This window comes from Ictidomys tridecemlineatus, chromosome 8, assembly GCF_052094955.1.
Source record: "Ictidomys tridecemlineatus isolate mIctTri1 chromosome 8, mIctTri1.hap1, whole genome shotgun sequence".
Lineage (NCBI taxonomy): Eukaryota > Metazoa > Chordata > Mammalia > Rodentia > Sciuridae > Ictidomys > Ictidomys tridecemlineatus.
In genome coordinates, this window is record NC_135484.1 from 108,189,317 (window position 1) to 108,209,433 (window position 20,117).

General features: G+C 45.2%; 2 protein-coding genes across 3 annotated transcripts in view; one reads left to right on the forward strand and one right to left on the reverse strand.

The window, feature by feature from the left end:
- The first annotated feature begins 4,292 nt into the window (after positions 1-4,292).
- Dnph1 (2'-deoxynucleoside 5'-phosphate N-hydrolase 1) lies at positions 4,293-7,077 on the forward strand. Its single transcript, XM_078019987.1, has 5 exons — positions 4,293-4,516; positions 4,828-5,080; positions 6,319-6,387; positions 6,535-6,645; positions 6,832-7,077. Exons 2-5 carry the CDS (start codon positions 4,885-4,887, stop codon positions 6,978-6,980), a joined length of 525 nt encoding a protein of 174 aa, XP_077876113.1. The 5' UTR covers positions 4,293-4,516; positions 4,828-4,884; the 3' UTR covers positions 6,981-7,077.
- Positions 7,078-7,462: 385 nt separating this feature from the next.
- Cul9 (cullin 9) overlaps positions 7,463-20,117 on the reverse strand; it is a 36,126-nt gene continuing 23,471 nt past the window's right edge. For both annotated transcript variants that reach the window (XM_005318651.5, XM_040282704.2), the window contains exons 27-41: positions 14,574-14,719; positions 14,307-14,436; positions 13,947-14,146; positions 13,310-13,560; positions 11,853-12,198; positions 11,294-11,434; positions 10,991-11,155; positions 10,605-10,768; positions 10,146-10,239; positions 9,581-9,655; positions 9,378-9,488; positions 9,108-9,225; positions 8,658-8,791; positions 7,905-7,978; positions 7,463-7,824 (exon numbers count right to left, since the gene is read on the reverse strand). In XM_005318651.5, coding sequence (XP_005318708.2) covers positions 7,614-7,824; positions 7,905-7,978; positions 8,658-8,791; positions 9,108-9,225; positions 9,378-9,488; positions 9,581-9,655; positions 10,146-10,239; positions 10,605-10,768; positions 10,991-11,155; positions 11,294-11,434; positions 11,853-12,198; positions 13,310-13,560; positions 13,947-14,146; positions 14,307-14,436; positions 14,574-14,719 — 2,360 coding nt within the window. In that variant the 3' untranslated portion in view covers positions 7,463-7,613. The remainder of the gene's footprint in view (positions 7,825-7,904; positions 7,979-8,657; positions 8,792-9,107; positions 9,226-9,377; positions 9,489-9,580; positions 9,656-10,145; positions 10,240-10,604; positions 10,769-10,990; positions 11,156-11,293; positions 11,435-11,852; positions 12,199-13,309; positions 13,561-13,946; positions 14,147-14,306; positions 14,437-14,573; positions 14,720-20,117) is intronic.

Sequence of the window (20,117 nt, forward strand, 5' to 3'; positions counted from 1 at the left end):
TGGTTAAAAATAGCTTTACTACTTCAAATGTCAGGATTTCCTTCTTTTTTTAAAAACATTGAATAACATGCCATTGTATGGATATGCCACATTTTCTTCATCCATTCATCTCTGAACAGACAGGACACTCGGGTTGTTTCCAAATCTTTTTTTTATTTTTTAATTTTTTTTTAGTTGTAGGTGGACACAATACTTTTATTTTGTTTATTTTTATGTGGTGCTGGGGATTGAACCCAATGCCTCACGAATGCTAGACAAGCTCTCTACCACTGAGCTACAGACCCGGCCCTGTTTCCAAATCTTGGCCATTGTGAATACCGAGTGGTGCACACCTGTAATCTCAGCAGCTCCCGAAGCTGAGGCAGGAGGATCTCGAGTTCAAAGCCAGCCTCTGCAAAATTGAGGCACTAAAGTAACTCAGTGAGACCCTGTCTCTAAATAAAATACAAAATGGGGCTGGGGATGTGGCTCAGTGGCCTAGTGCCCCTGAGTTCAATCCCTGTTGCCCCCGAAAAAAAACATCAGTTGGCTATACATATATGGGCTTATTTCTATTTATCTGTCTTTACCCCAGTACCATACTGTCTTAATTACTATAGTTTTATAATGCATTTTGAAGTCAGGAAATATAAGTCAGGAAGACATTATGCTAAGTGAAATAAGTCAGTCATGGAAGGTCGAATACCATATAAATTTAATTTACATGCGATATCTACAATAGTCAAACTTATAGCAGCAGAGAATACAATAGTTGTTGTGGGAGACCAACTTTGCACGTGACTGAGTCACACTCCCTGGCTGGGTGCTGAGGGGCTCAGTCACAGAAATGTGACAGAGCTCTCTCCACCCTTCTTGGGTTCTAGGGTGGATGTCTTGTGCATGAGTGTGTCTTGCTACAGCCCATGGGTGAAGCTATGCTCACCTGTTCCTTTGTAATATAACCCCTTGCCCTGTAGGATAGAATCTTCCATGGAAGTGCCTTGTGTGTGTCCCCTTCTCTTACTGTGCCCTTGGGTGTGGCCTACCCAGGTGTCAGTCAACCTGCTGTCAGTGGACATCATGAAGATAGACTCAGCCCCCTGAAACCTGACCCCTTGCCTCTTTGAATAGCTTCTCCTCAATAAAAGGGGTCAGAGCGTGCTCTTGCTCTCTCCCTTCCTGCCGACACTTAAGGTCAGAGGAGCCATCACAGCGACCCTAATGAGAAAGGTATTTGTGTGGTTATTTTGCAAAGCCCAGTCAGCCCAGTTTACCTGGAGTGACCCCTGAGCCTTCTAGTCGTGAGAACAGAAACCCAGCAAGTTGTTGTAGGGAACTAGGACTTGGCGGAAATGGGGACTTGTTCAGTGGAAGTAACAATCACTTTTGCTAGATGAATAAATTTTAAAGATGCTGTACCACATCGTGCCTATAGTTAACAATATGGTATTGTGCACTTCAAAATTTACTAAGAGACACTAGGCACAGTAACATACATCTATCATGCCAGTGACCTGGGAGGCTAAGGCAGAAGGATCATAAGTTTAAGGCCAGCCTCAGTAACTTAGCAAGACCCTGTCTCAAAATAAAAAAATAAATAAATAAAATAAAAATAAAAAGATGTAGCTCAGTAGTAGAGCACGCCTGGGTTCAATTCCCAGGACCTACCCATGCCCCCCACCAAAAAAAAAATCATAAAGAGGTTAGGTTTCTTGGTAAAAGTAAGAGGACAGAAAAGGACTTTGGGAAGTGATGAGTATGCTTGTTACCTGAACTACAGTGAGAGAATGACAGGCATTTGCATGTGTGCAAACTTGTCAAATTGGACACATTAAATACGTACAGATCTTGACGTGTCGATTACACCTCAACAAAACTTTTAAAAAAAAAAAGAAACAGTTTTGTTGAGGTATAATTAGCACACCAATAAAATCTAGCAATTGTAAATGTATAACTTAACAATTTTTTGAGTTGTACAAACATCATTTCAATCCAGTTTAAGAACATTTCTAGCAACCTCCAGAAGTTTCCTTAGGCCCCTGAAGTCAGTTCCCACTCCCACTCTCAGGACTCCAGCCCTAGCCCTGGGCCACCACTGATCTGTCTTTTGTCTCTCCAAATAGACCTTTTATGGACATTTTATTTAAATGATATCATACAATAGGTGGTTTTCACTGTTTTCTATACTAGTATATAAATTTTACATATTCTATAAAAGAAAAAAAACACTTTTTGTTGAATATTCATATAGCACTTTATTTTTTAGAGCAGTTTTTTTTTAATATTTATTTTTTTTCGTTGTAGTTGGAGACAACACCTCCATTCCATTCATTTATTTTTATGTGGTGCTGAGGATCAAACCCAGGGCCCTGGGCATGCTAGGCGAGCGCTCTACGGCTGAACCACAATCACAGCCCTTTAGAGCAGTTTTAGACTGCTGTAGCAGGTCCGTCCTTAAGTCCTCTGTCCGGACATGCACATCCCCACTGGAGTGGGATGCTTGTTACACTAGCACCTTGCTGTCAGCCAAGGTCCCTGGCTTATATTAGGGTTCACTGTTGGTGTTGCACATCCTATAGGCTTTGACAAATTTATAATGACATGTATCCACCATTATAGTATTACATATGCTTAAAATCCTCTGAGCACTTTGTTTTGTTTTTTTCTTTCTCTTTTTCTTTTTTGGTACTAGGGATTGAACCTAGGAGTGCTTAACCACTGAGCCACATCCCCAGCCCTTTACATATTTTATTTAGAGACAGGGCCTCACTGAGTTGCTTAGGGCTTCGCTAAGATGCTGAAGCTGGCTTTGAATTCATGATCCTCCACCTCAGCATACAGAGCCACTAGGTTTACAGGCGGGTGCCACTATGACCAGCAAGCACTTTGTTTTCTAATGTGCTTTTATAAACTTGATCTGAAGCGCACCATAGTCAAAACAGGTGAGCAAGGCAGGATAACATTTCTTGTCAATTCCATATACATGCAGACTGAGACTCAGAGTGTTACTGACTGAGGTCACAGAGCTAGTTACTAACTGAACCAGTACTCAATTTTGGCCTCTGGTCACCTGACAAGGTATTTCCCCCATCATGCTGCTTCTCTAACCTGTCTACCAATCTGGTTTCCCCATCCATCACTTAGTGCCCCATCCTTTCAACTCAGGCCTGTCCATATTGGAGGAAGGTCTGAGACACGAGTCTTGGCTGCACCTGCATTCTTCCCACCCAGAGAATCAGGCTGCTCTTTTTCTTCCAGTCTAAGATAGAAAGGGGATGCCAGTCACACCAGAGGTGAGGACTTAGGGAGATCAGGCTGCTTGGTTTCCTCCGTTTATAAGAGACTATGGCAGAAATAAGATGGTCTGTGAGTGTGTACATGTGTGTTCCTTGCTTATGAGGACGTTGAGGAGGGGCAGTGGGCCAGGATAAGAAGTGTCCAGGAGTTTGCTGGTCAGTCCTCTGGCCCATGACACATCTTCTTTAAGCCTATGTGGCCAAGTGTGTGGTGGGCTGTCTGTGGCACAGCTGTGTGTTCACATTTGCCCCCATGTTGTGTACTGTGTTTGTAGCAGGGCCTAATAGTGGGTGGACATTTCTTTGTCCTTTGTATTTAGCACTTGGAAAAAATATATATTTATGGTGCTGGGGTATAGCTCATTGACAGAGCCCTTGCCTAGAATGTGCAAGGTCCTGAGTTCAACTGCTCACACTTAAAAAAAAAAAGTATCTTGACTTCTCTGTAACCCCATACTTTCATATTTTGGTGTTTTAATAGTCATCTGTCAGGAAAAACAGAGAAGAAACCACTGATGGGGCTTTCCTCCTGGGAATGGGACTGAAAGTCTCAGGACTCTATGCATATTCTCTTGTTCTATTTGAACTTTTTTTTTTTGTCATGTATCTGTATTATTTTCATGATAACACAAAGGGGAAATCCTAAGTATCACTTAGGTGAGCAAAGTGTGTGTGCCCATCTCCCTGAAGAAACTGCTTCTATCCACCTGCATAATTATTCTAGAGCAGAGCAGATTGGGAGGGATGTCAAATGTCCTTAACAAATATTTGACAAATGTTTTCTGTGTGCCAGGCACAGTTCTAGAAGTCACACATACAGTGAAGATGCAAACAATTCCTTCCCTCCTGGGGAATTATATTCTACCAGGTGTAGCAAGACACAAAACAAAATTAATCGTGGTACACTAAGAAGGGAAGGCAGAAAAGGCTGATAGAGAGTAATGGGGTTAGAGGCTGCCATATTGAATAGGGTGGCCTGGAAAGCTGACAAGTGAACACAGATTTGAAGAAGGAAAAGACTTGAAGGAGGTAAAGAATGAGCCAGGAATCCAGCTGCCCGGCAGAGTCCTGGGCAGAGGGACAGCAAATGCAAAGGCTGTGAAGGCATGGAGTATGGCTGGCACGCTTGAGGAGCAGCCCGGAACGCCAGCGAGGCTACAGAGTAGAGGGAGCTGGAGTTAGGGAGACAAGTGGGTGACCAAACCACGTGGGACCTGTGGGCCTCTCGGTTTTTACCCCAGGTGAGACTCTGGAGTGTTCTGGGCAGGGAGGGTCGCAGTTCTCAGTCTGTTCACGTGTGTTCACGGTGCTGAGTGGAAACCGTGGTGAGGCAGGCGCAGAGCAGGGTGCTGTGGAGAGAGGGGGTAGGGCGTGGGCAGGATAGCGGTGGGCGTCAGGTTCTGGAAATATTTGGGAGAACCGGCTGCAGTGGCCCATGGGTGGGTGGAGGGTTTGAGAATAAGGAAACAGTCCAGAAGGGCCCAGAGGGGTGGGTTCCCAAGAGGGCCTAGCCGGGTCTTCCCCCTCGCGGCCCACTCGACCCCTTTTCCAGGGTCACGTGGTCGCGGCAGGCGCCCCCTGGCGCGGGAAGCAGCGCGCGGCGGCGGCGATGGCAGCGGCCGGGGCGCGGGGGCGCGGGGAGCCGGTGGAGCCGGGCGCACCGGGCCGCCGGGCCCTGTACTTCTGCGGGAGCATCCGTGGCGGACGCGAGGACCGGGCTTTGTACGCGCGGATCGTATCCCGGCTGCGGCGCTTCGGGGCAGTGCTCACCGAGCACATGGCGGCGGCCGAGCTAGGCGCGCGTGGTGAGGCTCCGGGGGCGCGGGCTGCGGGGAGGCAGACCTGGGGACAGGCTGGCGAGAGACGGGCCCGGCCCCCGCCTCTTACGGCCACTGCACGCCCCACCCTCCTGCCCGGCGCTCGGTCCAGCGCCCCTGCCCTAGAAGGAACCCGGGTGGGCGCAGGCGGCGTCTGCCCCAGTACACTGCGATGAGACACCAGTCCTAGCATTGGGCTCTCTTACTTCGGTCCCTTGAACTCTCTTCAGCCCCCTCCTGGGCGCTTTTGGCGAAGAGCTGAAGGTAGACAGATTGGGCTACTTCTCCCAGCTCATGTCCCACTTCTCCCGCGGGTCCTCTGCCCCGCCTCCCCGCTTTCTAAGAATCAGCCCTCCCTTTGACCCGACAGATCCTACTTTTCTGAACCACCCTCTCCTGAGCCACCTTCAGCCTGAATGACCTCTTTTCAGGCTGTTATCAAAGTGATGCTGAGTGAAAGATCCCGGAAGCTGATCTTTCTAAAGCCAAGTTTTGATACGTTGGTCTGGAATCTCACCATCCTTCCAGTTTGTTCCTTCTGCCCAGATAACTTTTAGTGATTCCACCTCCCTTACCCAAGAGCAAGGCCATGATTTGTGGGACCTAATGCAATTTTTGGAGACTTTTTAAAAAACAAAAATCTCAAAACCAAATTGCTAGGGAATTAGAAAAGGCCTGTGCAAGTTAGGGATCCTGAAGCTCAAGGTCCACTAGCTCCATTGGGCCTACTTGTCTGGTAGTTCTGGAGCTTAAGTGTGCTCAAGTGTCATGAGGGAGTTTGTTTAAAATGTAATCTATCAATCACCAGTCTGATTAAAGCCTTTGAATAAGATAAAGCCTTTGAATCTGTTTTTAACAAGCTGTCCAGTGGTTCTGATGCCTCTAGATGTGAGCCTCACCATCCTGAAGGATAGCATTTAATCAAGCAGGAAGCAGCAGTCCTTACCCTCTGTGCCCATGAACTTTTGTCTAGCCACTTGGTTCCACAATGTTAGTCCTTCCTATATCTTCATGTGCCCTAATCACATATTGCCACCTTGCACAGGGTTGAGTGGAAAAAAAAATATATAGTAGTTGATCACCCCTTTTGACAGGTTCCTTGTATTGGACAGGCCCTTGAGGTTCTCCCTCACAGAGTAGAGTGGACAGAGAGTCATCAAGGGCAACAGAGAGTTACTGTGAGCCAGGATGGGGAGCATCATTGACCAGCTTTTCTTTGACCTTAGGAGAAGAGGCTGCTGGGGGCGACAGGCTCATCCATGAGCGAGACTTGGCCTGGCTGCAGCAGGCAGATGGTGAGTGACCTCCCTTCCACCTAAAAGCTCCCCTGGAATGTTAGCTTCCTGGGGACATCCTAGCCTCCTCACTACAGCCAACTGTTATCCTTTGCTTACAAGCCCAAGGGCCCCAGGTATTAAGCCCTAATCTCATATTTCTTCCAGTGGTCGTGGCTGAAGTGACACAGCCATCCTTGGGTGTAGGCTATGAGCTGGGCCGGGCTGTGGCCCTCAATAAGCAAATCCTGTGCCTGTTTCGCCCACAGTCTGGCCGAGGTGAGTACTCCAAGCCCTAGACAGCTACCCCTGTCACTCCCCAGCTTTCTGCAGGTCCAGCCTCAGCTCCTTCCTTAGTCAGCTCTGAGCACAGTGCTTTTCCCCAGTTTGTTGGGGGGAGGGGGCCCCTTCGGGGGTTAGGGGGGTTTAGAAGGGAGGCAGCTTCACTTTCCCTTCCCTCCCCAGTGCTTTCAGCCATGATCCGGGGAGCAGCAGACGGCTCAAGGTTCCAGGTGTGGGACTATGAAGAGGGAGAGGTGGAAGCCATTCTGGATCGATACTTTGAGACTGATCCTCCTGAGCAGGTGGCTGTCTCTGATGACCCAACTGCCTGACTTAAGCCCACTTTACTAAAACCTTCTGACTGAAACTGCTGTAGTTATCATTCCTGCCTTTAGCCCAGTAGCAAATTAAAAGAATTGTTTAAAATTCTATGGTTTTGTCTGTATTTTGGTGGGGATGGGGCAAGTCTTTGGTCATATCCCCACCCCCCCCCCGCATTTCATTTCAAGGTAGAGAGAGACCCTTTAAAAGTCTGTAGGTCCCTAAGAGGAGGATACCTCCTCATGTTCTTGGAGGAAGGCTATCCTGGGTGGTGGCCTTTCATCTCATCTCCTTTGAAGTGGGGCTGGGTCTGCACCTGGCCCTGGACCTTGTGGACTTCACTTCCCTTTATCAGCTTAGACCAGATGGGTCTGTTTTGGGCCTTCTCGGAGGGCAGAAGAGTCTGGAGGTCTAAAGACAACGGTATGAGGGGAACAGTGGAAGATGAAGCTGGCTGTCCCTAGGGAAGCTATCCAGCCTCCTTTCAGAGAAGTTTGTGAAAAAAAGTTTTATTCAGTAAACAGAAGAGGGTGCTGCAGACACTGGGGATCCCCTCCTCACAATGGTGGGAAGCGGTGAACTCCCATCCCCACAGCCCCATGATTCTGGTGGGGCAACTCCAGCAGTTTCCTGCATCCTGCCCCTCAGTCATAGGCTTCATCATCATCCTCCTCATCACCAAAGAAGAAAGTCTCTCGGTCCAGATTTTCAGATTCCTCATCGTAGAAAAGGCTGTCATTGTCCAGCTCCTCATCAAACTCATCTTGCTGCCACTCGGGCACATCATCCTCATCATCTTCCTCCTCATCCTCTTCCTCCTCATCCTCTGCCTCCAGCCCAGAGGAATCCTGGGGCCTAAGGAAAGCCACTGCTCTGAGCCCAGAGAAGCCTGACATCTCCCACTGCCCCTCTGGGGCTCTGTCTGCCCTACTCACTGATTGTCAGGTACGTTGGATCCTCTTGCCTCCCGGGCCTCTACTGATGGACTCTGAAGACCAACTCGGAAATCCTGGCAGAAGCAGGAGATCAGAGGACATGTGGCCTTGTGCCCAGCATACTTTCAGCTGTGTTTGCTGAGGGCCAGGCTCCTGCCATGAGTGCTCCCTCCTCTTACCATGGCCCTTCACAAGCAAATGCCTTTGTGCAATGTAACTGGTTGGGAATCTCCAGAAATACAAGATACTCTGGCGGGAACCCCACCTGTGCTCGAGCAGCTTACAGTGCGTGTTTATGTATTCTGCCCAAGTTATTTTCTAGTCAGTGACAACCTGAGGGCAGGGTTCATGGTGCAGGTACAATACACCCATATTAGAACTGGAAGAACCTTGTAGGCTCCTTACTCCAGTGATCCTCACTTCTGGTCCTCACTTGTGAGATTTTGAACCCACATCTGGGAAGTATAGTCTGAAAGGGCTCCCTGAGTGATTCTGATGGGCACCCTAGCCAAAAACCCTTGATATGGGCAAACCAACCACCATTCTATAGGAAACCCCGGGAGGTTAAAAAACAGGGACTGGCAGCACAGCTGGATGGTCCCAGGGATGGGACATCTGCCCAGGCCTCCTAACATCTATTCACCCTCCTCACTGCCTTTCCTTCTGGACTTGACCCTGGCAGGGTTGTGCTGGACATAGGTAGCCCCTGACCTTGTCAAGTGCAGGGGCACAAGTGGCCAGCAGTGGAGGTACCTGGGTGGAATGCTGCAGGATGGCTAGCAGCCTCTCCTGGATCCGCCGCAGCAGCTCCATGCCTGTGTTGAGACAGTCAGTCCGCAGGAGGCGCAGAGAAGAGGCCAGGTCTTGGCAGCGCAGCAGGGTCTCCTCTGTGGAGGGACAGGTTCAGGAGCTTGATTCCTTTTCTCATTCTCACCCACTCCTTCCACAAACACCTATGGAGCATCTACCAGGTGCCAGGCATGGCTATAGACACTCATGGAGCTTACATGCCAGTAGCAGGGTACAGACCAGGATCAACCCATCAGGTGCACATCTGCCCTTGGCCCCTATAATATGGACTTTAGACCCAAGGGTGAGAAGCTATGCAGAATGAAGAAGATGGGGACAGAGTGAAGATGAGGGCATAGTGTTACCTGGCTGGTTGGGCATAGATGCTCAGGACTTGAGAGGGGCCCCGCTCACCAAGGAGGATCTGCAGGGCATTGGTGTGCAGCTCCAGGCTCTCTGTCTGCTGCTCCACCACATCCATGTACTCTGTGTCCTGGCTGTAGAAGCTGTATACACAGGCATAGGCCAGCACCTAGGGAAGTGCCAGTCAGCATTCCCTGCCTGAGGCTTGGTACTTCTGCCTCCCCACCTACCCTCTCCTCAGTCCCTCCATCCAGATAAGTCAGATAAAAGCACCCAAGCCCACCAGGACCCTTTGGTACACTGTTCCCCCACCACTACCACCTTTCGAGCCTGCTCAAGGCCCCGGCAGGCATCACTGAGGAATGTGAAGGATCTGGGTGGGGGCACCTCATGGATGGCAGAGACTCGGTTCCGCAAGTTCACAGCAAATTCCTGCGTGAGGAAGGTACTCAGCACAGCCTCCCATGCAGTCACCCCAGCCCTCTGGCCTCACCCATCAACCTACCCGTTCCCTCCCTGCTCACCCGTGCCTGGTGATGGAAAGTACACCGTTCATTATAGTCCTGAAACCTCTTCTCCTGGCGAGCTGCTTTGCTTACCTGGTGAGAACACGTGGAGAAGGTTGTTGGATGCTTTGGTCCAACAGGATGAAGTTAATAATTAGAACAGCCACCATCCATTGAGGTGCTTCTGCATTGTACACAGGTGATTTTCATTTAAATTAGGGACATGTCGTATTATTAATCCCCTCTACAGGTGGGGACTTTGAGGCTTGCCCAGAGCCACAAATGACTTCAGTGTCCTGCTCTGCTGTGCCCAGGCACCCACTGAGGATGCTCTGTCCTCAGATTCTCTGTGGCCACTTGGGGGTGAGAAGTCTTATTCTGAAGATAAAGGCCCTTGAAAACAAGCCTCCCAGTACAGAATTCCCAGTGTCTGCAGGCCCTAGTGGCTTCTTTCCTCCCCTCCACTGAGTTCCAACTGCAGTCACACTGCTCTAGACACAAAGCCCTTTTAGCCCAGGGCCAGCAGCAGCAGCCCATCGTGATTGTGCTTGGGCCTCTGCCTCCTGGGTGCCCAGCCCCTTACCATGGCAGAGCAGTTGTAATAGTCTTTGTGATTTGGCTTCCAGGACTTGAGGCAGCGCCAGCAGAATCCATGGTTACATTTGGCACAGGTCATGCTATGGAGGAAGCTAGCTTGTCAGAGGGTGCCTGCCTCTGGGCAGGGGTGTGCCAGGACTGCCAAGTGCCTGGACACACCACTGACAATGCCCTGGGCCTCTGGCCTGTCCCTCTGCCTTGTAGTTACCTTCATCTTTCCAAGCCCTGCTGCATGCACCCTTGCTTTTGAATTTGCCCACAGTATAGATTTTAAAGTAAGGAAAGGAAAATGAAGGCCTAGGAAGTCACTCTGGGAGTGCCTAATTGAGGGGTGGTTCATCTTCTGAGCTTTACAACAGGCTTCATTGTCCCTTTCTTACTGCCAGGACTCCCTGCCCCTCCCTTGCCCTCTCATGTCCCAGTGCCCACAGTATCCCCTTCTTACTGCAGGCACCCCTCGTTCTTCTCAATGGGAGCCTGACAGCTGGGACAGCGTTTGGAGATGAGCTTGGCCAGGTGCTTGCTCTGGGCCTCCACACTCATGCCGTCATAGTAACCACCATCATCAACCCACTGAGACATGTGGCCACAGCTGGCAGGGTAGTGTGCCTAGAGCAGAAGGGGGTTATGAGGACACAGCTGAGCCCTGACAGTGTGGCCCTGCTGGTGTGTATTGGGGGAGGGAGGGAGAGGACAAATCACAGATGGGTGAACATCAATAGGGTTGTAGAGGATAAAGAAGGACAAGTCACATTCTGTGAGGGCAGGGGTGCTGAGCAGGGAAGGAGCGGGAATACTTGATCAGAGGCAGGGTATGGGGAGGGCAGCCACCTCAGGGAAGCTACAGTTGAAGCAGGAGGCCCAGCCACACTTGGAGCAGGTGGTCCCACAGCCTAGGCCTTGGCGGCAGAGAATGCGGTCGCAGCCCTGGGGGTTGGTGCACCAGGTCAGGTTGGAACAGCTCTCCACATAACCACGCAGAAGGGCCTTCTCATACTGTAGGGCCACAGGTGCCACAAAGTGAGTACATGGTTCTCCAGGATGCAAACCGGCAGGCTCCTAGCACCCCACAGGTCAATACATTCCTGGAGGCCCTTTGGTTCTGATTAGAGCCTCTCAGACTAGAGGGGATACCTTGGAGATGACCTCTGGTGAGGAGACGATGGCACGTATAAAGGCGCTGGTGGGCTGGGCGGGACAGTCAGCAATGGGGCAGGTGCAGTTCAGCACAAGGTTCTGCTCGATCCGAGTTGTCAGATACTCATTCCAACAAGACTGGGAGGGACAGAAGGAGAGATTGCTAAAAGACAGGTGTCCTTGTAACTGACCTACCCACCCCTTCCCTACCATGTGTAAGGCCAGAGACAGCTGTTCCTAGATCTACCTCACAACTGACCCTGATCCTTCTGGTCTCTATGGGTTTTCTTATGCTTGGCACAAAATACAGTTGTCTTTGAGGATGCACAGGCTCAGGCATTAGCCTAATATAATTACTGTTGAGTGGACGTGGAGGAAGGGAGTAAAGAGAACAAGAAAAAGAAGGAGGACCCAAGTTTTAAAAAGTATGGAAAGAGCAGACAGGCCAAAGAGAAAGGAGGCCTGAGCAATGAGTGGCCTTTTATCTCCTAGGCACTGGTCTCAGTAGAGTTTTCAAGAAACTGTGTTAGAAACTGTGGAGAGTTGGGGGCCTCACCTTACAGCAGTAGTGCTTGCAGCAAAGGGAGGGCAAATCGTCATTGGGTTCCAGGGGGCTCACACAGACGGGACAGTGATCAGGGAGTGTGGGGGCAGTCTGGGCCGGGGGTACACACAGTCCAGCTGCCAGTAACAGTGGCTCAGGGTCATCACTGTAATTCTGCAGCAGTTGGTCGGCACCCCAGTGGGTATGAGCCAAAAGGTGCTGAGCCACATCTGGCTCTAAGTTCAGTGTCTCCTGCACCTGCCGCACTGTCTGCTCCATCAACCCTTCTACTTCCTGGGGGCTCATGGTGCGGCCTGCTGGCAGCTGTAAAGATGCCAGAGCCACCATGGCTTCTGGGCTTGGGGAGAGAAAAGAGACAGCAATCAGTATCTCTGTGCTATTTATCTGACCTACCATCTGAACCCCACCTGATTCAATTTCCCACTTGCACACCATCACTTGGACTTGCCTTACCAGCCTGAGGGTTACAATGCAAACTGTCTGAACAAAGACCTCCACAGAAGGATTGATAAATGTGGGGCTGGAGCTGGATGTAGCAATGACTGGTAATACTACATGGATCTGATGGGCAGAGGTAAGGATGCTAAACAACCAATAGTGGATGGGAAGATTCACTATAGGTCCCACCCAAAATGCTAGCAGCACCTTTGGTGAGAAAGAGTAGTCTATTTCTTTATTACACAAAGTGTGGCTTATGGACCAGCAGCACAAGTCTCACAGAAAGCGCTGCTGAGCCAGGATCTGCACTGAGCCCAATCCCAGCTGATGTGTGTGCATGTTTATATTTGAGAAAGATTATTCCAGGGGCTGGGGATGTGGCTCAAGCGGTAGCGCGCCCATCTGACATGCGTGCGGCCCGGGTTTGATCCTCAGCACCACATACAGACAAAAATGTTGTGTCTGCCTAAAACTAGGAAATAAAATGTTAAAAATTAAAAAAAAAAAAGATTATTCCAGAGAACTCACTTTACATACCATGTAAATAGCAGGCATGAAAATTAGTGTCATTAACAGTTTCTGATGAACTGGATCTGATGTTGGAAGTTTTAGGGGTGCTGGCCAATTATAAAAGGCTGATTGATAGCAAGTTCTGCAGAACAAACTTTTTTCATATTTCACTGAGCAGAGTGCTTTTCAGCACTCTCTATATTTGCAGAATATTTCATATTTTTTAGAATGAGAGACATCTATAAAAGGGCTTGAGTGTTTAGGTCCCATGTCTAAGGGCTGCTTTTAGGAAGACAAGGATAGCAAGACCCCTTACTTAAGGGAATGGTGGTACACAAAGGGAAAATGAAGATTAGCAAAGGGAGGGAAATAATAGAGAAAGGGAATAGGACCAGACACAGAAAGACTGGAAATGTTTTTACAAAAAAAAAAAAAAAACTGGCTTTGGCCCAACAACCCTTCCCACCTCATTACAAAGGGACAGAAGTGGAGGTGGCTACCTTGGCTTGGAGGCCTTTGTACTTTGGTTGCCACAGAAAGGGACATCTGCTTGACCCCGGCAGGGACCCATGGGCTCTGGTGTGGCATACATCAGGATCTGGGGCCGGTCATCACGCCGTTCTACATAGCCCTGGCCCAGGAGATGCAGAATGCAAGAGAGGACATCTGTACTAGTACAGGCTACACCTCCAGCAACAGCACGACCCAGGCTTCCAGGGGGATTTGGGCCCTTCTGCCAGGCCTCCAGCACCTGGACAGATGAAACAAAACAAGCAGACTACTTTACTGAGGGGAGCCAGGCTGCCTGAGTTCAATGCCTGGCTCATTGGTTGTGTGACTATGGGTAAGTTATTAACTTTCTCATGCCTTATTTTCTTATCTGTCAAACAGGCTAAAATAATAATATTTAGGATCACTGTGAAAACTAAATGACTTAATCATGCACACATTAAACATTCAAGTTTTTTTTCTAACTTCTAACTGTTTGGTCAGGAATAGAAACCCAGTCGGAAATGCTACCCAATGGAAGTCTCATACTGAGAATGATTTACCTTACCTTGTGAGACCTCTGGCTCCATCCCCCAACCCTAAGCAGGACTCCCTGCCTCTCCCAATGTCATGGTCCCCTCTGCCTACCAAACAAACCAGCTGATCAATGTGGAGGCCTTTTTCTCCATGGGCTTTAAGAATACGAATAAGAAGACAGCTCAAGAGGTTCCTCTTCTGTTCCAGGGTTCGGCCCTCATCCTTCTCAACATTCAGGTATGTCTGTGGAGGTATGAGCCACAGGACCTCCTCACTGGGCTGGAGTCCAGGTCTGCGGAGCCGCAGCACACCTGGAAACCAGGTTCTAGTCAGGTTCCCAAGGATAAGGAGGGACACATGAGTAAGGACTAAGAAGACACTACTAGACACTCATTCCCTAGTATACCATTCACCAATCTGAGAGCCCCCCTGCCCCACAGAAGAGACTCAGCCCAGCCCCCACTGACCTACCCCTGTGTGGAAAGTCCTGACCCTCTTTCAGGGTCAAAGGGCCATTCTCAGAGGTGAGGGGCAGAAGTGCCTGGTGCAGTAGCTCAGCAGAGAGGTCAGAATTCTTCAGCAAGGTCTCTATTGATACCTCCTGGTGAGGAGAAACAAGGCCAGTCAGGAGTAAAGGGAAAGGAAGAGAAAAGGAGGGAGGAGTATGGATCTGGAGAGTTTAGTAGGAAAATAGAGACAGGCAGAAGAGAATACTGAGAGGCTAAGGAGCTAAGGCACCTCTATCTGATTGAAATTCAACAGCAGCCACATCTGCACGGTGGACACATGTAGGGTCTGATCACCAAACTGCAGCTCAGCCCTGCCCAGCCATGTCCACTGCAGTCGCCGATGTGGTCCCATGTCCAGAACTGGGTGGTTCTGACCTAGGAAATTATTGAGGAGAAAGGTGGAGGCAAAGATTAAAGGAAAAGAGGGGGTTAGGGTCAGGTTATAAAAGCACAAAATATTTTTCAATCTGAGTTCATAATGATACACATTTTTAAAAGACTTCATTGGGCTTACATGAGTTTACTAGGGAACCAACAGTTATTATAACTAACTGGTTAAAAAATAAAGGAGGGGGGCTAGGGTTGTGGCTCAGCGGTAGAGCTCTCGCCTGGCATATGCAAGGCCCTGGGTTCGATCTTCAGCACCACATAAAAATAAATAAATAAAATAAAGGTATTGTGTCCAACTACAACATAGATAGATAGATAAATAGATAGATAAAGGAGAACAGGTGGGGCTATAACTTAGTGGCAGATACTTGCCTAGCATGTGTGAGGTACTGGGTTTAATCCTTAGCACCAAATAAAAATAAACAAATAAAATAAAGGCGTTCTGTCCATTTACAACTGAAAAAAACTTTAAAAAATTATGGGACAAGAGGGAAGGATTAAGCCTTCCCTATAAAAACTATACTTTGAGGTAACCAATAATTGATGAGAGTAAGTTTCTCTTTATAGAGAAAACATTCCAGCTAACACATAAAGGAGTGACAAAACTATAGTATCACCATTTCATAATCCCCAATAAAATGACAGACATGAAAATCTCATGAAAAATTACATGTAATATGTAGATGAAATTGATGACATTGAAATCCACTGATCTGTCTTAACATCTCAAAGAGAGACAGATAGCTAGCTCTAACATGCCTTCTGCTGGAAGGATACAGTGCCACCCTTGATGCTTTCTGGACAAGAAATCAAAGTAGAATCTGATTAATCCTCTACATCTAAATATCAGGTTTCAGGAAGTAAAGGAGAGAGGGGAATATGCTAGAAGATACCAGGTGGATGCAGTCAGCAAAAGCCAGCCTGGGGACAACTCTAATTAACAACCAACCAATTTCCTCCAGAAACAATTACAAGGGGGAAAAAAGGGAGACAGAAACCTATAGATTAAGGGAGTGAGTGATAATTCAACCAAATGCATTATGTGGGCTGCTTGGATCATCATTAAACTAAATAATCAAACAAAAACAAAAACAAAAAAACTCGAGATAACAAGGGAAATATGAACACTATATATTTAATGGTATTAGAAAATATTTTTAACTTCTAAAGGTAATGATAGTGCCCTTGTTTTTAAAAAGGGAGTCCTTACCTTTCAGATTTGGGGATGAGAGAAAGTAGGTTAGGGGGACTAGATGAAACAAGATTGGCCAACACTTACAATATACTGGTGGGCTGAAGTTTATTTGTTATGTTTGTATATGCTTGAATTTTATAATAATAAAAAATTATTTTTTAAATAAGAATAAAATGACTCATTCTCAGACAAATAAAAACTGGTAAGGTTTTTCTTTTTTCATGGTGCTGGGGATTGAACCCAGGTTTTCTACCAATATTCCCTCAATGCAGAAACTTTTAATGGATGTACTTTAAAAAAAAAAAGACAATTGAGCATAGAAAGACCAAGATGCAAAAAGAATGGTGACTAAAGCAATTGGCATGATGGCAAATGTAAATAACCACTGAATAATGGTTAAACTTGGAAATAAAAAAAAAAGATAATTCTAAAATACTAAACACCAGTAAAATAGGAGTTAGGATTGGAGTTGGGATTTTCCAAAGGTCCTTTAATTGTTCAGAAAAGTGGGAAATCACATTAATTCAAGAAGTTTAAAAATATAAAGGTATGGGCACTTTACTAGCATGCATGAGGCCCTGGGTTTGATCACCATTATGGCAAAAAATACAAATGAAAAATAAAGACCAATACAAAAATGAATGCATAACTTCTAAAACTGACAGAAAAAAAATTTAAAAAAAAATCTGTCAATCCAAAAGAAGAAAGTAAAAATGCACAAAAACCCAGAGTAGAATCATATGTACAAAGGTATTCAATTTATTATTATTTTTTAAACATAAGAATAAATAAAAATATAAAATAAAAGATTAAAGATGTTGTTATTCATAAATAAATAGGCTAGAATTGACAACTCAGAAAAAGAGACTGTCGAGTTGAACAGAAAATAAATTCTAGGTAATTTCTAAGTCATATGTAAAACATAAGGGTATGCCAAAGTTAAAATTATACTGGGGAAAATTCTGATGGGAGTAGAATGCTGGCATGGCTTTAAAGTATCTTCTCCCACATACTGCTTGTTAATGGTAACAAGGTAGAAATATTAACTATAAGGTAGAGAACTCAAATAACCTTTTGACCTGGTTGTCAAAATTAACATCACAGGGGGCTGTGATGATACAGCAATTACTTAGCATGAATCAGACCCTAGGTTTTTTTCAGCACCAAAAAAAACAAAAACAATAATAAAATAAAAACTTGGTCAACCGTCAACATTGAAAAAAAATTAACATCATAAACAAAAAGGCAGATAGAAACTGTGTGTCTGGGGATGAAATACCTTGAGAAAAACATAACATCATTTACTTAGTACTCCACCTGGGAATGTATAACCTGAAGTCTAATCATGAGAAAACATACAATTAAAATGAGAAACTATTTAAAAAAATTTAAAGGTCTGGTTTATGTGATGGTGCACACCTGAAATCTCAGTTCCTGAGGAGGCTGAGGCCAGCCTAGGTAATTCAGTAAGAAGACAATCTCAAAATATTAAAAAAAAAAAAAAAAGCTGATGGTGTAGCTCAGTGACAGAGCACCCGAGTTCAAGCCCCAGTACCAACACCAAAAAAAAAAAAAAAGTCAATTTCCCAGATGACAAAGAAAGCTGAGGAAATAGTCTAGATTAAAAGAGACTAAAGAGACCTGACAACAAAATATGACAGGTAATCCTAGACTGCATCCTCTCCTGAAAAAAAAAAAAAAAAAAAGACTGGAAAATGTTATGGGTCAACTCACAAAACTGGAATATAGATGTTAAATTTATTAATAAATAAACTTATTATGTAGGAGAATACCTTTATTCTTTAGGAAGTATGTACTAAAGTATTTAGGGGCAGAGTTTATGCAATGGTTGCCAAAAACGTGTATATGTGTGTGTGGACCACACATAGATAATGTACATGTACATACATACATATACAAGAAAAGCAAATGATAAGAGCAATGTTAATGAAAAGTTCATAAAAGGAAAGTCTGGATAAAGGTTACATGGGTTTCTTGAAATTATTTGCAAATTTTAAAAATTTTTAAGTAAAAGGACAACTAAATTGTATACTTAAAAATCATTAAAATGGCAAATGTTATGTTAGCTATATTTTGTCACAATTAAAAAAGAAATCTAGAGCCAGGCACAGTAGTGCTGCCTGTAATCCCAGCAGCTTGGGAGGCTGAAGCAAGAGGATCATGAGTTGGAAGTCAGCCTCAGCAACAGCGAGGCACTTACCAACTCAGTGAAGCCCTGTCTCTAAATAAAACACAAAATAGGGCTGGGGATGTGACTCAGTGGTCAAGTGCTCCAGAGTTCAATCCTCAGTACCAAAAAAAAGAAAGAAACGTAAAAGATGAAGAACTTCTCTTAGTGCAAAAACAAAACAGTAAAAGGATAGGAAAAAAAAGATACACCAGAAAAATGAGAACCAAAGAATACTGGTATACAATTAATACCTGAGAAAAATAGACTTTAAGAGAAAAGGCCTTGTTAGAAAAAAGTTCACTTCACAATAATAAAGTTTAATTTACCATGAAGACTACATGTACAGAGTCCATTATAGTAGTCACTAGTCACATGTTAACTATTTATATTTAAACTGATTAATAAATTATCCAGTTCCTCAGTTGTGTTAGTAACACTTCAAGTACCTAACAACCATGAATGGCTATCATGTCAAAGAGTGCATGAAAGAACTTTTCCATCATTACAGAAAGTTCTATTATATGGCATGACTAAATGATTTTAAAATGTATCTAATAACATAACAAAAAAATTATATGCATATATATTTTTTGTTATATAAGATATATATTTTTGTTATATAAAATATATATTTATTATATAAATTATATATATTTTTGTTTTGTATATATAACAAAACTGACATGGTTAAGTTTTTAAAATCACTGTGATAAGGGTACACTTTAGCAAACTTCTCTTAGTAGATGAAGTAGATAAAAACTAGTAAGGGGCTGCGGGTATAGCTCAGTTGGCTGAGTGCTTGCCTTGCATGCACAAGGCCGTTCAGTCCCCAGAATGGGGGAAAAAAACTAGTAAGATACATAGAATATATTAACAATTCAATTAACTAATTAACTAGGTCTGTTAAATGAAACATATAGCATCCTATATCCAACAGCTAAGGAAAACATTTTTCTTTCCCTTATGATTTTTTAGTTTTGCAGTACTGAGGATTGAACTGAGGGGTGTTCTATCACTGAGCTACAGCCCTGGCTATCTAGTTTTTGTTTGTTTGTTTGAGACAAGGTCTTGATAAATTGCAGAGATTGGTCTCCAACTTGGGATTCTCCTGCCTCAGCTTCCCTATTAGCTGGAATTACAAGTGGGTACCACTGCTCCTGGCTCCATTTTTTCTTAATCATACATGGAACACTTATAAAATCTGGCCATCTATTAGGCCATAAAAGAAGTTTCTGAGAAAATAGTCTAGATTAAAAGAGACTAAAGAAACTATAAATTGCAAAGGTTCAGAATCACAAAAATCATATTCTCTAGCCACAACAGAATGAAGGTAGAACTCTAAAATTTTCAAATATACGTTTAAAAAACTAACAAATCAAAGAAAAAATAATTATAAAAATTAGAAAATTCTTGGAACTAAGCAACAATTAAAAATACTGTATAATGGAAACATGGAAGCTGGGTATGGTGGCACATGCCTGTTATTTCAGTGACTTGGGAGATTGAGGCAGGAAAATTGAAAGTTCTAGGCAAGTCTCAGTAACTTAGCCAGGCCTAAGCAAATTAGCATGACCTTGTCTCAAAATAAAAAAATAAAAAGGCTGGGAATGTGACTCAATGGTTAAATATCTCTGGATTCAATCCTCGGTACCAAAACAAAAAAACAAAAAAACAACCCCAAATAAATAAAATAAACAAACATATGGAACACCCCAAATATCTATCAACAGCAGAAAAGATAAATAGATTCAGACAATGGAATATGACTCAGCAATACAAAAGAACAAACTAATGATATAACTGATGATCTGATAATTCTTACGATTACATGTGTGCAAGAAATCAGGTACAACAGAATACATCCTCTATGATTCCATTTGTATGATATGCAAATACAGACCAAAAAAAATCTATGATGATAAGCCAGGCACAGTGGCACATGCCTGTAATCCCAGTGACTCCTGAGGCTGAGGCAGGAGGATTGCAAGTTTAAGGCC